The sequence below is a fragment of the Muscardinus avellanarius genome, assembly GCF_963383645.1.
Source record: "Muscardinus avellanarius genome assembly, chromosome: 15".
Classification (NCBI taxonomy): domain Eukaryota; kingdom Metazoa; phylum Chordata; class Mammalia; order Rodentia; family Gliridae; genus Muscardinus; species Muscardinus avellanarius.
This window is the reverse complement of record NC_137801.1, coordinates 7,886,263-7,904,120: the sequence shown is the minus strand read 5'-3', so window position 1 is coordinate 7,904,120 and position 17,858 is coordinate 7,886,263. Positions and strand designations below refer to the sequence as shown.

Sequence of the window (17,858 nt, the reverse complement as noted above, 5' to 3'; positions counted from 1 at the left end):
CAAAAATATATATATTATATATATTTATATTATATATTATATATTATATATATTATATATTATATATTTTATATATTATGTATAATATATTGTATATTTTATTATGTAATATATAATATATTATATAATATATTATATATTATATATAATGTTATATATTATATATTTTATATATAATATATATTTTATATATATTTTTAATATATAATATACATTTTTTTTATTCTGAGCCAGGTCTCAGGCTAGACTCAAGCCCTCCCATCCTCTTACCTCAGCCCCCACCCCGCCCCCGGCAGCTGGGATTGCATACGAGTCACCTGTGCCCAGCTGTACTACCATTTGTTCATGTTCTAGTTCCCGTTTAGGTAATTTATTTATAAATTAATTCACTGAATCTTCACAACCTTGGGATAAGTAATGTCACTGCTCCCATTTTCAGATGAGAATACTGGGAGGTTAGGGGAAGGAGAGGTGGCTCTGTAGTAAAACGGGATTTATGGAGCTAAAACCTGCAAGGGGTGGGGGGTGTCTCCAGTAAAGGATAGAGGCCCTGTCCGCTTACAGGCTGAGGGTTTATATAGGTTATTTTGGAGGGAAGTTTAAATTCTGACAGATAATTCTTTTGTTGTTGTTGTTTTGTAGTACTGGGGATGGAACCCAGGGATATTCTACCTCTGAGCTACACCCCCAGCCCTGCTTTTTTTTTTTTTTAATTATTATTCTTTACTTTGAAACAGGGTCTCACTGAGTTGCAAAGGGCCTCACTAAGTACCTGAGTCTGTCCATGAACCGCGATCCTCCTGCCTCAGCCTCCTAAACCTGGGATTCCAAGCGTGCGCCACCACGCCCGGTTCTGACGGACATTCTTAAGGCGGGAGGTCCAGGGGTTCTCAAGGCTGGAAAGGGGTTATGCAAAGGTCCCTGTGGCTTGTCCCCAGCAAGGTATGGGGCACAAGTAGAGGGAACCAGAAAGCACACTGTGTGATTCCAGCCGAAAGAAAAAGTTGTTTCGTCCTCCACTGAAACTTGAGCTCGAATCCATGCTGTATTTAAATGAGCGTCTCCTGGGCCCAGCCCCAAACCCGGCACAACCTATTAAAAACTGCTTCATCAAACTCAATGGAGGGGGGGGGGGAAGGATGTATCGATTTCTAGGACCGCTTAACGACATTTATTAAGCGTCCAATCGGGATGCGAGGAGGGAGCTCAAGAATCAGTTGACATCCTTGCGCACCCAGAACTTGGGAGTCCGTAGCGCCCACACTTCCAGGGAACGCTGAGCTTCCCCGCCATCTTTTCCTTCTCGCCCGCTCCCTTCCTCTAAAAAAAAACTCCGGGCTCCGTCTCTTCCTTTGCCCTCGCCTCCATCCGCTCCGTGTGATCCGCCCTCCGGGTTTTCCGGCCGCCGGGCGAGGACCGGTGCGTGGGAAGAGCGCGGGGCGCCGGCGGCGCGCATGCGCAGATGGGCCTGCGCGGCCGGGGCGGCGCACTGCGCATGCGGGGGATGGCGGGCCGGGCGTCCTGAGCGCCGCGGTCACCCTCGTCCCCTCGCGCCGGCGGCGGCGGAGCTGTGGGGCTCGCGGGGCCGCTGCGCGCCGGCGGGCGAGCCAGGCGGGACGGCGCGAGGGCTCGGCGCCCGGCCGGCAGCATGACTCAGCAGCCGCCGGCGCGGAGGCTGCCCAGCGTGCTCGTGGACCCCGCCGAGGAGACGGTGCGCCGCCGCTGCCGCGACCCCATCAACGTGGAGAGCCTGCTGGTAAGCGCGGCCCGGGACCCCCGCCCGCGGCGTCGCGCCCGCGCCGTCACGTGCCCGCTCCCGCCTTCTCCCCGCACCTGCGCAATGGCGGCGCGGCTTGGGGCGCGGAGAGCCTGCGCGGGCCTCTGCTGCCAACTCCCTGCCTTCCCGCTGGAATCCGCCTCCGTCCACCTCCTTCCCCCCCGCAGCCCGCGGTCCCGTCTGATTGACGGAGAAAGTGCGAGGGAGCTTGCACGCCCAAGTGCAAAGGGTTAACCCCCGGGCGCCTGCCCCGGGCTGGGTGCTGTACTCTGCCTGGCTCCCAGGGGCCCCCGCGGAACCAGCCGCCTTTCTTTCCCTCCGTAATCTCAACTTCTCCGCCGACTTCTTCCCACGACTACTAGTAACGAGCAGACATGTACCCAGCATGAGTCCGTTACGGCCAGTCCCCGTGCCAAATGGTTAATGTGCATGATTTCATTTCATTCGTGGTAACAATCCTAAGAGATTGTTGTTTCTGTTTTAGGGTTGTCAGGACAGACTTGGGGATTGTTCGGTGGCGTTAGCTAGTGAGCGGAGAAACCCATCTGAACCTCAAAAAGTCTGACTCCAGATGAGACGTTCTTGACTAAACTATCTCCTCCGTCGTCCCTTCCCCTAATCCCATGTTCCCTTCCGTTGCTGTGTCTCTTCCCTGTCACAGCCGGACTTCTGGAAGAAGTTATTTGTGCTCCTCGGCCATTGTTCACCTGGATGCCACCACCCAGCCTGCTGCTGGGGACTTGTGCCCCAGGCAGGGTGTGAGGCTGACCCTCGGCTGTCGTCTTGTGGATCGTGCAGCTGTTCGGCTCCCTCTGTTGCTGGAGACACTCTGTATTCTGTGTTCCCCCGACTTCTCTGACCTCTCCTTGTCCTCCTCCTCTCCCTTTCCTGTCTCGTGTTATTTGAGATTCTGGGCCAAATTCTGTACACTTCATGTGGGAGGCCGTTGTGTTGGCTAATCCTGCCACGGCTACCGTTTATGTTGGTGATCTTACTCTTTGAGAGTTTGACCAAAGCTCTAAACTCTTGCTCTGGAGAAACCACTTAACTATGGACGTGGTAGAGGCAAATGGCCCTTGAAGTCTTCCATATTCTTATCTCCTCCGGTAGTTTCAATCCCTGTATCATCCTAACTCCCAAACCTAGAAGTCCAGCCCAGGCCTTTCCAACCATCTACTAGACATCCATTCTTACGGAGTCCAGACTCCATTCTAAACTGAATTCGGTACCTTCTTGCCAAAGCGGGAACATCGCCAGAGTCGTGGTCCACGTCATCATTGCCTTCGGCCTTTTTCAAGCTGACCTTCAACCTCCTGGGCTAAGTCAAGTTCTTAAGGTCAAGTTACATCCACAATAATAGGGTCAAGGGTGGCATGCTGTCCTTTGACATTTAGAGTACAGGCCTTTAGACGTGGGCTTCGGAGCAGTAGTGAAGTGGCTGATTTGCCCCCAGGAGCTGTGGGTTCCTGGAGAGCCGAGCGCATCGTCAAGGCACTGAATTCTCCCCAGCCACGCCCAGTTTGGAGGCTTCTGTCTTCTCCGTCAGACTGTCTGTAGGACTTCTCTGTCGGAGCCGAAGCTAAGATGCAGGCAGGCTGCTGGCAGGATGTCTGCTCCTCTGGGGCAGGCACTTGTGATTCCAACAGAAAGATGGTGTTTTCATACTTTGCAGAGGGAGGGGAAACAGCCCGTTTCTCACTTGTGTCAGTGGAGCTGGGCTGTACTAGAACCACGTTTATAGCTGGGGAGGGGCATTCTCATGTAGTCATGACTGATGGGGTGATGTCCCTGTACCTGCCTGTCTGCAGTTAAGAGATGAGGGAGAGGGGGATGAAGACCACAAAGGATGCCCTCATAGGGCGTGGAGGTAGCAAATGAAGGAGGAGTCTGCTTGGAAGCTGGCGTGTGCATTAAGAACAGAAGCTTCTGCGGCATGAGAGCGGGTCCTTTTCATTCAAACATCTTAGCCAGCCCTGGTCTCGTGTCCTGTTGGGAGAGGGGTTAAATGTAAAAATAGCAGGGACAGTTGGTTGTACTTGTCTGACAGTTGACTTTGCTGGCCGGCGTCAGGCTCTGCAGTGGCAGACCAGCGTCCCAGCCATCGGTGCTGCTGAAGTGCGCTCGGGGTGCAGCCCCTGCCGGGACAGGCATTCCCCATGTCGCAGGCCCACATGCTCCTACCAACTCAAAATATTGTGTTTCAGGTTTACTCGCTCCCAGATGCTATTGTCTGGTCACAGATGATAAGGAAATTATTATGCTAAGGATTTATAACTCTGAAAGAAACGGTTTCTTCCTGCTCAGCTGGCCTCGGGCCTCCCCGTCCCTGGTCCTTTGCTTTGCTGTGTTGCTGTCTCACTAGTATTGTGTTTCTGAGCCATGAACTTGAGTATGTCATTCCTAGTCTTGTTCTTAAGCCTTCGGTGATGGCCCACTCCTCAGCCTGAGAAGCATCTTTACATGGTGCTTGCATGGGCTTCTGGCTTCAAGCCAAGCCATGGCCAGGTCATGCCTGTGATCCTAGGTACCTGAGGGACTGAGGCAGGAGGGTTCCAAGTTCAAGACTAGCCATGGCAATTTAGGGCTAGGGATGTAGTTCAGTGGCAGAGCGCCTCTGGGGTCAGTTCCCAGGACCAAGAGAAGGGAGTCGCTTTCAGATGGCCAAGTGCCATGCGGTTTATATCCTCACACTCTTCATTTCCGGCACCAGGAATCTTTCTCTTCCCTCCCTACAGTTTATTATCCAGGCAAAATCTGGCTTACCCATCAAGCTCAGCCATGGGCCACCTTCCCTGTGACCTCCTTTGCCACTGACTTCTCTCCTGTGATTGTTTCCTTGGAGCACCCGTAGAATTCACTGGCCCAGTCCTGAGTCAGACAGGAAGCCGCCTGAGATGGACATTAATTGAATTCCAACACTTGTATATATTAAAACAGACTATTATAAAAAAAAAATTCACTGGCCCAGCTTCGCTTTACCAGACAAAGCTTCACTTTACCAGTGAAAGCTTCGCTTTCACTTACTCTAGAGCAGAACATAAGCTTTCTGGAAGAACAGGACTTCTAGAAGCAAGAGGTTACACCTTGGGTTTCTGTTTACATTGTTCCATCTTATCATTTTTATTTTAACAAAACCATTTCTAAATGTGTTGCAAATGTTACTACCAGTCTCTGCAAACTTTGACAGTTTCTAAGTAGCTGGCAAATGGTGAGAACTGATAATGAAACTGCTACTAACTTCCTAGTAGATCTAGGAATTGAAAATAATTTTTTATTTTCCTGACACCAAAGTTCCAGCTATTCATAGTTTGCTTTACTTCCATTATTTAAAATGCTGCTGTTTTTACATTATTTATAATAGAAATGCCTGATAGACTATGAAAGTTTATAAGCAAATTCTTTGGAACGATTTAAATAGCAGGGTGTGATTTAAATGGCAGGGTGTGAGCGTTTGTTGCTTTAGACATATCTTCCGCCTCTCCTGAACCTTGCAGAGTTAGGGACAGGGTCTTAATGATTACTGTATTTCTTTTTTTCTTTTTTCCTTTTTTTTTTTTTTTTAGGGAGTAGTGGTGCTGGGGATTGAACCAGGGGCATTGTACCTCTGAGCCATATCCCCAGCTCGATTTTTTGTTCTTAATTTTGAAACAGGCCCTCACTAAGACTGTATTCCTTTTTATCCTCAGTACTTGATACAATAAAAAAGTATAATTATGTAATCTTTATTATAATAAGAGTTCATTAATAATAATAAACTCTTGTATACATATTCTCATCGGCCCTCACACTTCTTTTCTCTTTACTAACTTCATACTTATGGACAAGGTGCAGCCAAGAATATTGGCTGAAGTAAGAACATTGTTAGATATAATTATTGTTAGATACAGTTTGGATGTACTACTTTCTCATGCCTAAATTAATTACCATAGGGCAAAAAAAGATCTACTCTAGAGTAAACTGTTATTTGCATTGTTGTTTTTAAATTGCTAAATTAAATTTTTGTATCTTTTTTTCCAGCCATCAAAAATAAGGATTAATTTAGAAGAAAATGTCCAATACATGTCCATGAGAAGTAAGTCGATTTCTGAAAAGCAGGTTTTCTAGTTTGAACTTCATGTGTTGAACTTCTGAAATGATGCAGTTTGAATGTACATGAGGTGAAGGGAACTGCAGCAAAATGAATAGGCAGAATGTGTGTCTGAATACTGAATGTAAAGTTGGGGTTTTAGTAAAGGGCCTGAGGGTGGGCTTGAGTGAGGAGCATAGACCTTTAGGAATAGCCTTTCACTCTGCAATTTCACGCCTTGGAACTTTCCTCTAGGAAGAGTTAAGGGTAGACGTCAGTTTATTCTCCGTTGCTTTAGAAGTAGGTCGTTTTAAATTGAGAACAGGCTAAAATATCATACACGGCTAGGATCTGAAAGAGCCAGCCTTGTAGACGTAGAACGCTGGTTACCAGGGGCCGGGAGAGGAAGGGAGTGGTTGACGTTTCAGTTTGGCAAGAGGAATAGTTTGTGATATTCTACTGCATAGCATGGTGACTATAATTAATGTAAATTTCAAAATATCTAAAAGACAGGATTTTAAATGTCCTTCCAACAAAGAAATGATTCATATTTAAGGTGATATAAAACTCATTAACCTGATTTAATCATTCCACAGCCTGTACATATACTGAACATCACATTGTACCCAAAATGGATATGATTGCTATTTGCCAATTAAAAACTAACGGGGTGTGGTGATGCTTGCAGTTGTACTGGAGGCTGAGGCCGGAGGATCACAAGTTCAAGACCAGTGAAAGCAACTTAGTGTGAGACCTTGTCTCAAGATAAAACTTTAGAAGGGCTGGAGTTGTAGCTCAGTGGTAGTAGTAGTCTTGCCTAGCATGGGTGAGGTCCTGGGTAACCTGATTTAATCATTCCACAGCCTGTACATATACTGAACATCACATTGTACCCAAAATGGATATGATTGCTATTTGCCAATTAAAAACTAACGGGGTGTGGTGATGCTTGCAGTTGTACTGGAGGCTGAGGCCGGAGGATCACAAGTTCAAGACCAGTGAAAGCAACTTAGTGTGAGACCTTGTCTCAAGATAAAACTTTAGAAGGGCTGGAGTTGTAGCTCAGTGGTAGTAGTAGTCTTGCCTAGCATGGGTGAGGTCCTGGGTTCAATCTGCTGCAGAAAATAAATGGAACAATCTGTGTTTAAGGATATTTTCTCAAAACTAATCCATGAGAGCAATTCCTTGGTGCTGCCTGCGTGGTCTCCGGCAGTCCCCTGACTGTCCGTCTTCGTCCCTGTGGGGCTAATGTTTAGTGATGGTGCTCTGGTTCCTTGCCCTTCTGGGACCCCGTGCCAGGTTGTCCACCCCTAATTTCCTCTTGATTGGATCCTTATCTCAGTGGGTTCTTAGTGCGTAGATGCCCAGGTGTCTTATGAATACCAACCGTTAGTTTTGCCTCGGTCCCCGCCACAGTCTCGCCTATTGGTCACCAGGTTTGGGCAGTATTTCCTTTAAGGTGTTTTTCATCTGCTCCATACCACCGACTTACAGTGAATGATACCTAATGTTTATTGAGCTAGTACACTGCTTGGCATCCTATTAAACTCTTTACATGGATACCACACTTCAAAATGCAGGCATCGGTTACAGCCCATATTTTATAAATGAGTGGCCTGAGGTAACTTGTTGAAAGGTGGGGTTCGGTCCTGAGCCCCTGGCGCAGGAGCCCGCAGTCTTCCATCCAGGTCCCAGCTCTCTAGACGGACGTTTCGGGGTAGCCTTCTAGATAGACTCCTCCATCCCCACTCCCTCTCGTTTTGCCACCAGTATGGATTTTCTGACGCAGAACAGGGGTAGCATTCAACCCAGACTCTTCAGTGGTGCTCACAGCCTGTAGAGAAAACCCTGACTCATCATGTATTTGGTTTTATTTATTTTGATTAAATGTGTAAACTACCTCAAGTCTTCCACAGTAAGTAGAGAAGGGACAGGCAGAAAGACAAGGCCCTTGGGGTCATTGCTTCGGCCATCTCTCTGTCGCTCCTGCTGCCCCACCCACAGGCTCCCTGCTGCCCCCTGTTCTCGAGGGCTGGCTGTTCACTTCCTCCACTGTGTGGGAGCCCCTGCTCTCCACCTCCTGTGCTCTGCCCAGCTGCTTCTGTTGGGTCCCTCTCCAGTTTCCCACTCCAGTAAAGAGGAGCTTCCTGGGTTGGAAAACCTTTTTAGTCCCTTTCTATCCCCTCAACAACTCTCATGCTGTAGGTGCCCTGTTAGATTTGTTCTTTATAAAATGACTGACACCCTAGGAATGTACATATCCTGAGCTTGTAAGGCTGTATCTTGCTCGTTTGCATAATTAAATACATGCTTCTTTGGGGGTTGATTGTTGTTTAGTACTGGAGCCTGAGAGACACAGTTTAAAGTTAGAGTTTTTCATTTATGATCTTCCAAACCTTATTTTAGAATTGTAATTTTTTTCCACGTCCAGTTTTAAAAACTGCTAAATTCCTAATTTATTAATCTTAAATTTAGAAAGAAGTGGCATAGGGAAGCATTGGTATTATAAAGCAGCCAGGTCTTTTAACCCTGGCGCTCAGCACCTCGGGCCTTCTCGGAGTGCAGGCAGGCCAGGCCCTGCTGCTTGGGGAGAAGGTGGGCTTCTCCTTGAAGATTCTGACTCTGAGAGAAATTAGATACACTGAATCACATTAACAACTAAATGTTTAAAAAATAACTTCCTCTGCAAACCTTGAAAACTTTCATAGTAACTTGTAATCATTTGGGAGGCTGAGACAGGAGGATCACGGTTCAAGGACAGCCTCAGCTACTTAGTGAGGCCTTTTGCAACTCAGTGAGCCCCTGTTTCAAAATAAAGAATTAGAATTCCCTTGGGTTCCATCCCCAGTACCGCAAAAAAAAAAAAAAAAAAAAATTGATTGATTGATTGATTTCGGGTACAGGAGATGAGGTGAGGTCCTCATCCCCCACATAATCCAGTCTGGATGGCAGTTTAGCGGCACACGCCCAGTTCCTTTAGGAATAGCCCTTCACTCTGCAATTTCACGTCTTAGAACTTACCTCTGGGAAGAGTTAAGGGTACATACAATAATTTTGCAAGAAGGAGGTTCATTGAAGTGTGCAAAATAATAAAGCTGGACACATGTCCAGTGTTGGGCTAACTTCAGCAGATATTCCATGCTGTTAAATATATGCCATTCAGCCATCAAGAGCACAAGCAATAGCGGATGTTGACAAAGATGTGGGGAAATGGGAATTCTCACACACTGCTGCTGCGATTATAACCTGTACAGCCACTGTGGAGATCAGGTTGGAGGTTCCTCAGACCTGTGATTAGAAGCCGTACACTTAGCTTATTTTTTTTAAGGGATTCTTTTTTTTGTCTTTTTGGAACCGGGGATCAAACCCAGAGCGCCATCCCTGCAAAGCAGGCGCTTTGCCACTGAGCTACATCCCAGCCCCAAACACTCGTGACCACCTGTGCCACCTCGCAGGAGTCTCACAGAAGAACCAAAGTTAGAATAGTACAGCGATGCGCGTGTACCTGTGTTTATGACATAATCCACAATAGCCAGATTGTGGAACCAGCCTGGGAGTCTTCTAGCAGGTGCATGGGTAAAGAAAATGTGGTGTGTGAAGTTAGATCAGACAGTCAAAGGCTATGTTTTTTCTCAGGAGACAGAAGGGACTTTAATGTGGCGACATTTAGAATAGTGATAGAGGACTAGGAGAGGGAGATGGGGAGGAAAGAAGGATTACAGGAGGAAACAGTTCAAACAATACTATGGCAGTGTATAGAGATACTCCTACCGATTTCATGACATATGTGGGGGGTGTCCAGGAAATACACCAAGAGCTGCGTGCATGCATCCTCGGACCACATCAAACCTCACTAAGATGTGTAATTGCAGTACACTAATGAAAAAATGAATACACATTCATTACAGATATTGAAATAAAGCCAGGTTTGGCAGTGCATGCTTGTAGTCCCAGTACTTGAGAGGCTGTGACAAGAGGCTTACAGGTTCAAAGCCAGCCTCCGCAATTTAGTGAGGCTGCTTCCAAATAAAATATAAAATAGGTCTGGGGTGTAGCCTGCAGGTGGAAGACCCCTGAGTTCTATCCCCAGAACCAAAAATAAATAAATAAATAAATAAGTACATTTTGACATGAAAAAATGTTGGTGTCCACAATATTAAGAGTATGTTTCAAAATTATATGTGCCTAATTTTGCTTTAAAAAAAAAAACTACACACACAAGCACTTATATGTTGGGATTTTGTGTTTATGAAGACCCCAAATTGTCATAAGTGAATGAATGAGGGAATTAAATTTTCCCTTCATATGCTTATCTGTTAATATAGGGTAATGAAACTTAAAAATAAATACACCACTGTTCCTCAGAATGTATCATAGTTGTCTCAGTAGAAGGCTAGTTTGGGCTCCAAAACTTTCACAAGACAGGATGATTCTGTGGCATGGACAGAAACTTTTTTTTTTTTTGCGGGTCTGGAGATGGAACCCAGGGGCATTCAACCTCCAAGCGGCACCTCCCACCCTATTTTTTATCCTTAATTTGAAACATGATCTCACTAAGTTGCAGAGGGCCTCACTAAGTAGCTGAAGCTGTCCGTGAACAGCGATCCTCTGCTTTCAGCCTCCTGAATGCTGGGATTACAAGCGTGTGCCACCACGCCCAGATGGATAGAAACATTAAAAAAAAAAAAAAATACTAATAAGCCAAGTCTCTGCCTTTGCTTTGCCTTTGTTGTTGTTATTGTTGTTATTTTATTTTTGCAAAACAGGGTTCCATTGAGTTGCAAAGGGTTGCCTTTTCTTTTTAAAGTGTGGTTTAACTTAAAAACCAAAGGAGTACAGGTTCGTGGACAGCCTCAGCTACTTAGTGAGGCCTTCTGCAACTAAGACCTTGCTTCAAAATAAGGAATAAACAAAATAGGGCTGGGGATGTAGCTTGGAGGTAGAATCCCCTGGGTTCCATCTCCAGTACTGCCAAAAAAGGGGGAAATTTAATTTTGATAATAATTTTTAGGAATAATTTTGCTATTCCTGAGAAGTGGTGTGGACACAGTGCATAAACTCTTTGTGCTGCTAAGAGACAGTAGACTTCTAAAAATGAACATGTTCAAGGGAAGCTGGTTGCCTGTCTTAAACACTCCTAGATGGACACCTCAAGCCTTTGTGCAGACCTGAGATAGGCCCATATGTTTTTTATCCATTTGAAAAGTTTATTCATGGAGATTAGCTGTGACTTGGTTAGGGTGTTCTGTAGGTGTCTATGCTTTTTCTGATCAAGAGGAAATGAATGTTTAAGTGATTTGAAAAATGTTACTTAACATTTTATGAATGTGTTCATTTTGTTTCCCAGAAGCTCTAAAAGTGAAGAGACCTCGTTTTGATGTATCACTGGTTTATTTAACTCGAAAATTTATGGATCTTGTCAGATCTGCGCCTGGGGGCATTCTTGACTTAAACAAGGTGGCAACAAAGCTGGGGGTGCGCAAGCGGAGGGTGTACGACATCACCAACGTCCTGGACGGGATCGCCCTGGTGGAGAAGAAGTCCAAGAACCACATTCGGTGGATGTGAGTTGGCCGGCACGTCTCCGTGCTTGTTTCTAGTTGAATCACAGTCACAGACTCAGACATATTCACAGTGCTTGGCAGGATAAAACAACCTCAGACATGATTTTTGTTGGAAAATGATTCTGTAAGATTTTCTTGCATTGTCCCACAAAGTTCTTTTTTTTTTTTTAAATGTTTAGGTCTAAAGACATAAAATATCACTTTGGTACTATGGAGAAATTCAAATAGAATAATAAAATTAGTTTTAACTTTTTAAGTATTTCCTTAATTCCAAGTGATATTGGAGGAGGGGGAGATCTAGTAAGGTTAAAAACAGTGATCTCGCCGGGCGTGGTGGCGCACGCTTGTAATCCCCGCGGCTGGGAGGCAGAGACAGGAGGATCACGCAGGTTCGAAGCCAGCCGCGTGCACTGGCTTAGGAGACCCTGTTTCCAAATAAAAATATAAAAAAATAGGTCTGGGAGTGTAGCTCGGAAGTAGAAGGGTTTCCAGGAACCCCAGTACCACCAAAAAAAAAAAAAATGATCCCAGGTGAGAGGCCTCTCACCCAAGGGCTGTAACTCAGTGGTTCCGGGGAGGGTTAGGAATCTGCATTCTTGGAAAGTACCCCAGGTGACTCTGGTACAGGTCAACTATTGATCCCAGTTTGTAAACACATTGCCCTGGATGTTTAAAAGGGGGGAGGGCTGTAGGGAGACAGACTTACTGTCCAAAGGCAGCAGCAGATGCCTTGATATGATCGGGAAGAATCCGTGGAGACCTTCAGGCCAAGACAGGATGTGTGTATGTGCATGTGTGTGCTTAAGAAAGGAGCCGTTGAAGCCAAGCGTGGTGGCGCACGCTTGTAATCCCAGCATTCGGGAGGCTGAGACTGGAGGATCACGGTTTGCGGACAGCCTCAGCTACTTAGGCTCTCTGCAGCTTGGTGAGACTCTGTTTCACAATGAAGAATAAAAAATAGGGCAGAGGATGTAGCTTGGAGGTCAAATGCCTCTGGTTCCATCCCCAGACCCACCAAAAATAAAAGCCATTGAACTTAGAATAGCCAGTGCTTGGGTCAGGGAAAAACAGTTCCAGCATATAAGTACATAGAACTCCATTTTCAGGCAAATGGAAACCCAAAGGTTGTAAAACAACTTGGACACAAAAGTATGTAGAATTGCAATTATTCTGCAATTTTCTGATTTTTTTTTTTTTTTTTCTTTTAAAGAGGATCTGATATTAACAGTTTTGGACCAGTTCCCCAACAAAAGAAGCTGCAGGAGGAGCTTTCAGATTTATCGGCAACGGAGGATGCATTGGATGAGTTAATTAAGGATTGTGCTCAGCAGCTGTTTGCATTAACAGATGACAAGGAAAATGAAAGATATCCTTTAAGGCTGCGACTTTTATCATGTCGGCTTCTGAAGCAGGTTTTCTGTGTATTAGAGTAAAGTGGCCCACACCTATAATCCTGCTACTTGGGAGGATGAGGCAGGAGGATCATGAATTTGAGGCCACACTAGACAGCAGATACGGCACATAGTAAGACCTCATCTCAAAAAAAAAACAGTAAAATTTGCTAGTGTAGTCTTAAATGTGCAGAATCAGTTCATCATTGCCATTGGCCACGTGGAATGGCGCTTCTTAAGTTCTGTGCGATGACCTCAGTAATACAGTGACACCCCTGCTTGACATTTCCAACTAAAATAGAATTCATTCTTATTTTTGTAGTATCTGTACAGTAAAGATACCAAAAATATGTGAGCTGTTGTGAAAGTCCTGTTTTCCCTGGTTTGTGAACTAAGTCTCGGGGCAGAGGACTCCCCTGGCAGTTCTTAAGCCCCGTGCGCTCACAGAAGCACTCTGTTGCCAGGTGTCCATCTGCTGGGAAGCGCTGAGGCTGGGGCCTGGGAGGCCGGTTGGGCTGACTCCCGGCTCCCGGCCCTTTTTGCTGCTGCGCCCTTGCTTGCCCTTCACAAGGTGCTGAGTGTTGCTGTCTTTTATTTTAGGGGATCCTTGCCCTGGAGGCCCCCCCCCCACTCTGTGTGTGTGGTGCTGGGGCTTGGACCCAGCAGTGCTACTTCAAGGCTCCACCTCTAGCCCTTTATTACATTTTTATTTTGGAGTAGATCTCACAAAGTTGCTGGGGTTGGCCTCGACCCTGCAGGCCTCCTGCCTCTCAGGTATGGGGGTTGGACAAGCATGAATACCATGCTCAGCTTCAAAATGTTTCTTCACATAGTTCTCATAGTGATTGCTAATGTTGAACAGTGAGTAGGTGGGAATTTGAATAGTCTCCCTTATTTGTGGTTTTGCTCTTTGTGATTTCAGTTACCCACAGTCAACTGCGCTTTAAGTATATGAAGTAGAAAACTCTAGCAATAATTTATAAGCAACCTATGACTGTGCCTTATTTATTAAACTTTATTATAGTATGTGTGCATTAGAAAAACCCAGTACACGTAGGGTTCAGTACTCTGGTTTGGACATCCACTGGGGTTAGAGCATATCCCTAGAGTAAGGGAACTGACTGCCCTTAGTGAGCTGTGTTCATGTTAAGATCCAGACTTTATTACTAGTTTTTTCCAGAAATTGTCATCATAATCACAGTAGTTCAGCTTAAAGGAGTTTTGTGAGTTATAGATGTTGCAAAACACTACCCAAGCACGACAGCACACAACTATAATCCTAGTACTCGGAAACTGAGATGCAAGAATCACAAGGTCAGGGCCAGCCTGGGCAACTTGTTTTTGTAGTGAGGGGTTGAACCCAGGGTCATTCTGCCTCTGAGCTATAGCCCCAACCCTTTTTATTTTTTATTTTGAAACAGGACCTTGATAAGTTCCTGAGACTGACCTTGAACCTGCTATACTGGATTACAGCTGTGCACCACCATGCCTGGCTCACTAGTCAATTTAGCGAGACTCTGTCTCAGAATAGAAAGGGCTGGGTGTGTAGCTCAGTGGTGGAACTCCTATGGATTCAGTTCCAGTACCACACACAAAAAACACTTTCTATAATCTTAAAAATCATACATGAAGTTAGAATTCTATCTATGAAATAATTTTTCTTTTGCTATTTTCTTGGTTGTGTTTGTATCCAATAAAAACTAATGATATTCCAACACTTCTGTTTACATACTGTAAGGGATAAATTGTCCACCCAGTGCGTAGCACTCTACTCAGAGATCCTTGACTGGTTTTCACACTGGCATATGTGACGTATCAAGATATACATAGCATCCAAGCCTTTCATGAACAGATCGTTATTGCTGTTAGAGCTCCAGAGGAGACCAGACTGGATGTCCCCGCTCCCAGAGAGGTAGGCAGCCCTGCCTCTGAGCAGGCTTAAGGGGGTGCTCCGCTGCTAAGTCTGCGATCTGCAGACACAGTGACTTGTTAGCTGTAGCATACTTGTGGTCAGCTATGTGTTGGGCACTGGTCAAGCCACTTCATGATGTTTTAACCAAGAATGGCCTCAATCTTGGAGCTCCAGAAGGATGATCTGCTCCAAGGCTTTAGGGAGTTAACTTGCGGGTCTAGCTCTTAGAAATCTAATAATGAATAAGCTAGAACACTTAGGTCAGAAGTTTTAAGTAGAAAGTAAAAGCTCTGTGTAAATAAAAATATTCTTATAAGCAGCTGGCAGCTTCCCTCCCTTGCAGGAAAGTTTGTATTGAGAGATGATTGTCCTGAGAAGGCAGCTTCATAGGGATGGAGTCAGAGCAAGGAGGAGCTGTTCCTGGGACAGACCGTCCAGTCTCGCTCATAGCGAGTCCTCTTTGTTGCCGTAGTGAGGGCACCTGGCTCCTCCCAGCAGCCCACTGTCCAGTGAGACCTGTTTCCCATCATAGTCCCTTCAGGAGCAGTTTGGTTTTGTTTCCGTCACAAATTATGACTTAGTGATGTTGCCTAGTTGCTTTATTTGGACTTGGATACATGCCAAGTATCCAAGTTATATTCAGTATGAGTTGTTTTAGGATTGTTGAAACTTTAAGAAATAAAGCACCACCAGTCTCTCAGTTCATCCTCACTCTGGCGCATGATCCATTCTGCAGGAATGGGTGGCCTGGGGTTTCCCAGTGACCCGAGAGCTGCAGACTAATTGCTAAACCTTCCTGAGCCTTGACTGTGCTCACGAGCCCTCCTGCCTGGCCACTCAGCAGGAAAGGAGAGCTTGCTGGGTTCAGTGGCGTCTGAGTCCACAGAGACCTGAGACAGTTTTCTGGGCTCTGCAGGATGGCGACGCGGCCTTCAGATTGGAGCTGGCCTCCTACGTGTTCTTGTAAATGGCTTCATATGGGCACTACCACGGTGCGTTTGCTTGGGTGCTGCCTCTGGCAGTTTTCACACTCCCGTAGCAGAGTTGAGCGGTCATGACACAGCCTGCAAAGCCTGGAGTGTTTACTGTCTCGCCCTGTACAGAAGAAATCTGCCAGCCCCTGATTTAGGAACTGGAGCTCTCAGCTGACTGCCAGCCCAGAGTGACAGAACGAGCTCTTGAACTGTTTATAAAAATCTACCATTCAAGCCAGGCCTCACCTGCCCTCCAGCAGCCAAGCTCCTATTTTTCTAGCTCACCTGCCTGGTACCCTGTGAGAAGCTGCAGCTCACCCAGCTCACTTAGGGGATCACGAGAGGGGTACAAGTAGGAGCGCCCAGTTTCCTGGTTTTTTATGGGGAAAGCATGGTGATTATTCCTGAGAAAATAACCCTGAAGCCACGGATGTGCAATCCTAGTTATTAGCCGTCCTCCGTCACGGTCGTACGTGTCATGGTGCGATGTTGCCTGAGCATGTTTACTTAATCCTACTCAGTTCTTTCCACTGGAGAGCAGCCCTTGCTGTTCTCTCAGTACCTCTTCACTGCTCTGGAAATCCAAACTCACTCTTAGCAGTGCGACCAGAGGGTGTTCTAGAATCCCTTGTCGTCAAGACATTGACTTTTGGCTCGTAAGCCTGGCCTCCTTGAAGGACCAGCCCCTGCAGTAGAGAAAAATAGGCTGCTAAGAACTGAGGGACTCGCCCAGTGGCTCTGAAACCATTACTGCACGAGCAGGTAGCTGTCCTAACTGCACAAAGAACATTTTTCTCCAGTATGTGGAAGAAGGGAAACTACTGGGACCTCCATTTCCTGGAAGGTCCCTTGAAGGCCCTTCAGTTTAGTAAGTGAGCAGCGACGCCCGGCCACAGTTACTCATCTGGCTGTTTTGCGTGTCCCTTGTCAGGACTCTATCACAGTACACATCAGGAGCACCAAGGGACCCATCGATGTGTACCTGTGTGAAGTGGAGCCGAAGCGCTCGAATGGGAGGAGGTGTGAAGGGGCAGGGACCTCGTCCTCCAACAGCCAGCGCCCAGAGTCCCCTAGGAAAGGTAAGGGCTCCACGTGCTCGGTGACGTGGCGCACTAGAGCCTGGGGGCTTGCTCTTCCTATCCCCAAAAACGTGAGTTTTAAAGGACCCGCGAAGTTGTTCTTACTATAGTTTAGGATCTCCTAAGCCCTTTGTGGTGGAGTTCCACATAGTTCCGGTAGCAGTGAAATAGCGCTGTAGGGCAGGGCCCGGCTGGCAGTGGTCTCTGTAGGAGCGGCGTTCTGTATTCTCCCACCGGGCTCTCAGCTACATGATCGGGTTCCCATTTATTGTGAGAATGAAAAAACCAGCCTTCTGCGTTGATGTGAGTGTCCTGAACAGCAATCTTTTTTTCCTCAAGCGGTTGAATTGCTTGCTCTGTTGCCTGCCTGCCTTGCAAGCTGTCACTTAGAATTTCTCTCTTGGTATCCCTTTTCAGAAGAAAATCCTCCACAGCAAAGTGAAGAATTGCTTGAAGTGAGCAACTGACAGCAGTTGAAAATTCGTGGATTGAAATTTTTTTGGAACATCCTACATGGTTGAATTATGCATCGATTTGATTCTCAGAGCAATAAATCGCCCAGGACGCACTCTCGCCCAGTCAGCGGTGGCGTTACGGCCAGGCGTGTGTGTCTTGGAGTAGCTTCCTACGAACAGTACTGGATTATGAGTTCTGCATTCAACAACTCTTTTTATAGTTATTGGCTACTTTTTGTCAGTGAAGTAGACATCTCGCCTGCTGAAATAACTTCATCGCAAAGGAGAAATGTCACGAAAACAGGCCCAGCACACAGCTCTTCAGAGGCTCTGCCCTTCCCTAAAGGATTATGGCGTCGTTTATCACAGAAGAAATTGCCTTACACTGGTTCACGTTTGCAGTTAAGTGTTGTACATTGGCTAGGTGTGCACACGGATCTAAATGTGATGTCTGTATATATCTGTATAATGTTTAGATTACTTACAAAATATGTCTAAATGATACTTTTCACCCATGTACAGCCAAAATAATGTATATATGGAAAGTGACAGACAAATGCTCTAATTTCCTTGGTATCTAACTTATTAGAATCCTCTGGATGGAGGGTTAGAGGAGACTTTTTCTAAACTTCTACATGTA

The 17,858-nt window shown here is 46.1% G+C and overlaps 1 protein-coding gene across 1 annotated transcript; it reads left to right on the top strand.

Moving 5' to 3' along the window:
• Window positions 1-1,648: 1,648 nt before the first annotated feature.
• Window positions 1,649-17,230, top strand: E2F6 (E2F transcription factor 6; the record flags this gene model as incomplete). Its single annotated transcript, XM_080711744.1, has 7 exons — window positions 1,649-1,756; window positions 5,795-5,849; window positions 11,191-11,407; window positions 12,618-12,775; window positions 14,598-14,710; window positions 16,616-16,763; window positions 17,181-17,230. The coding sequence occupies 7 exons, from the start codon at window positions 1,649-1,651 to the stop codon at window positions 17,228-17,230; spliced, it is 849 nt and encodes a 282-aa protein (XP_080567870.1).
• Between the last annotated feature and the right edge of the window lie 628 nt (window positions 17,231-17,858).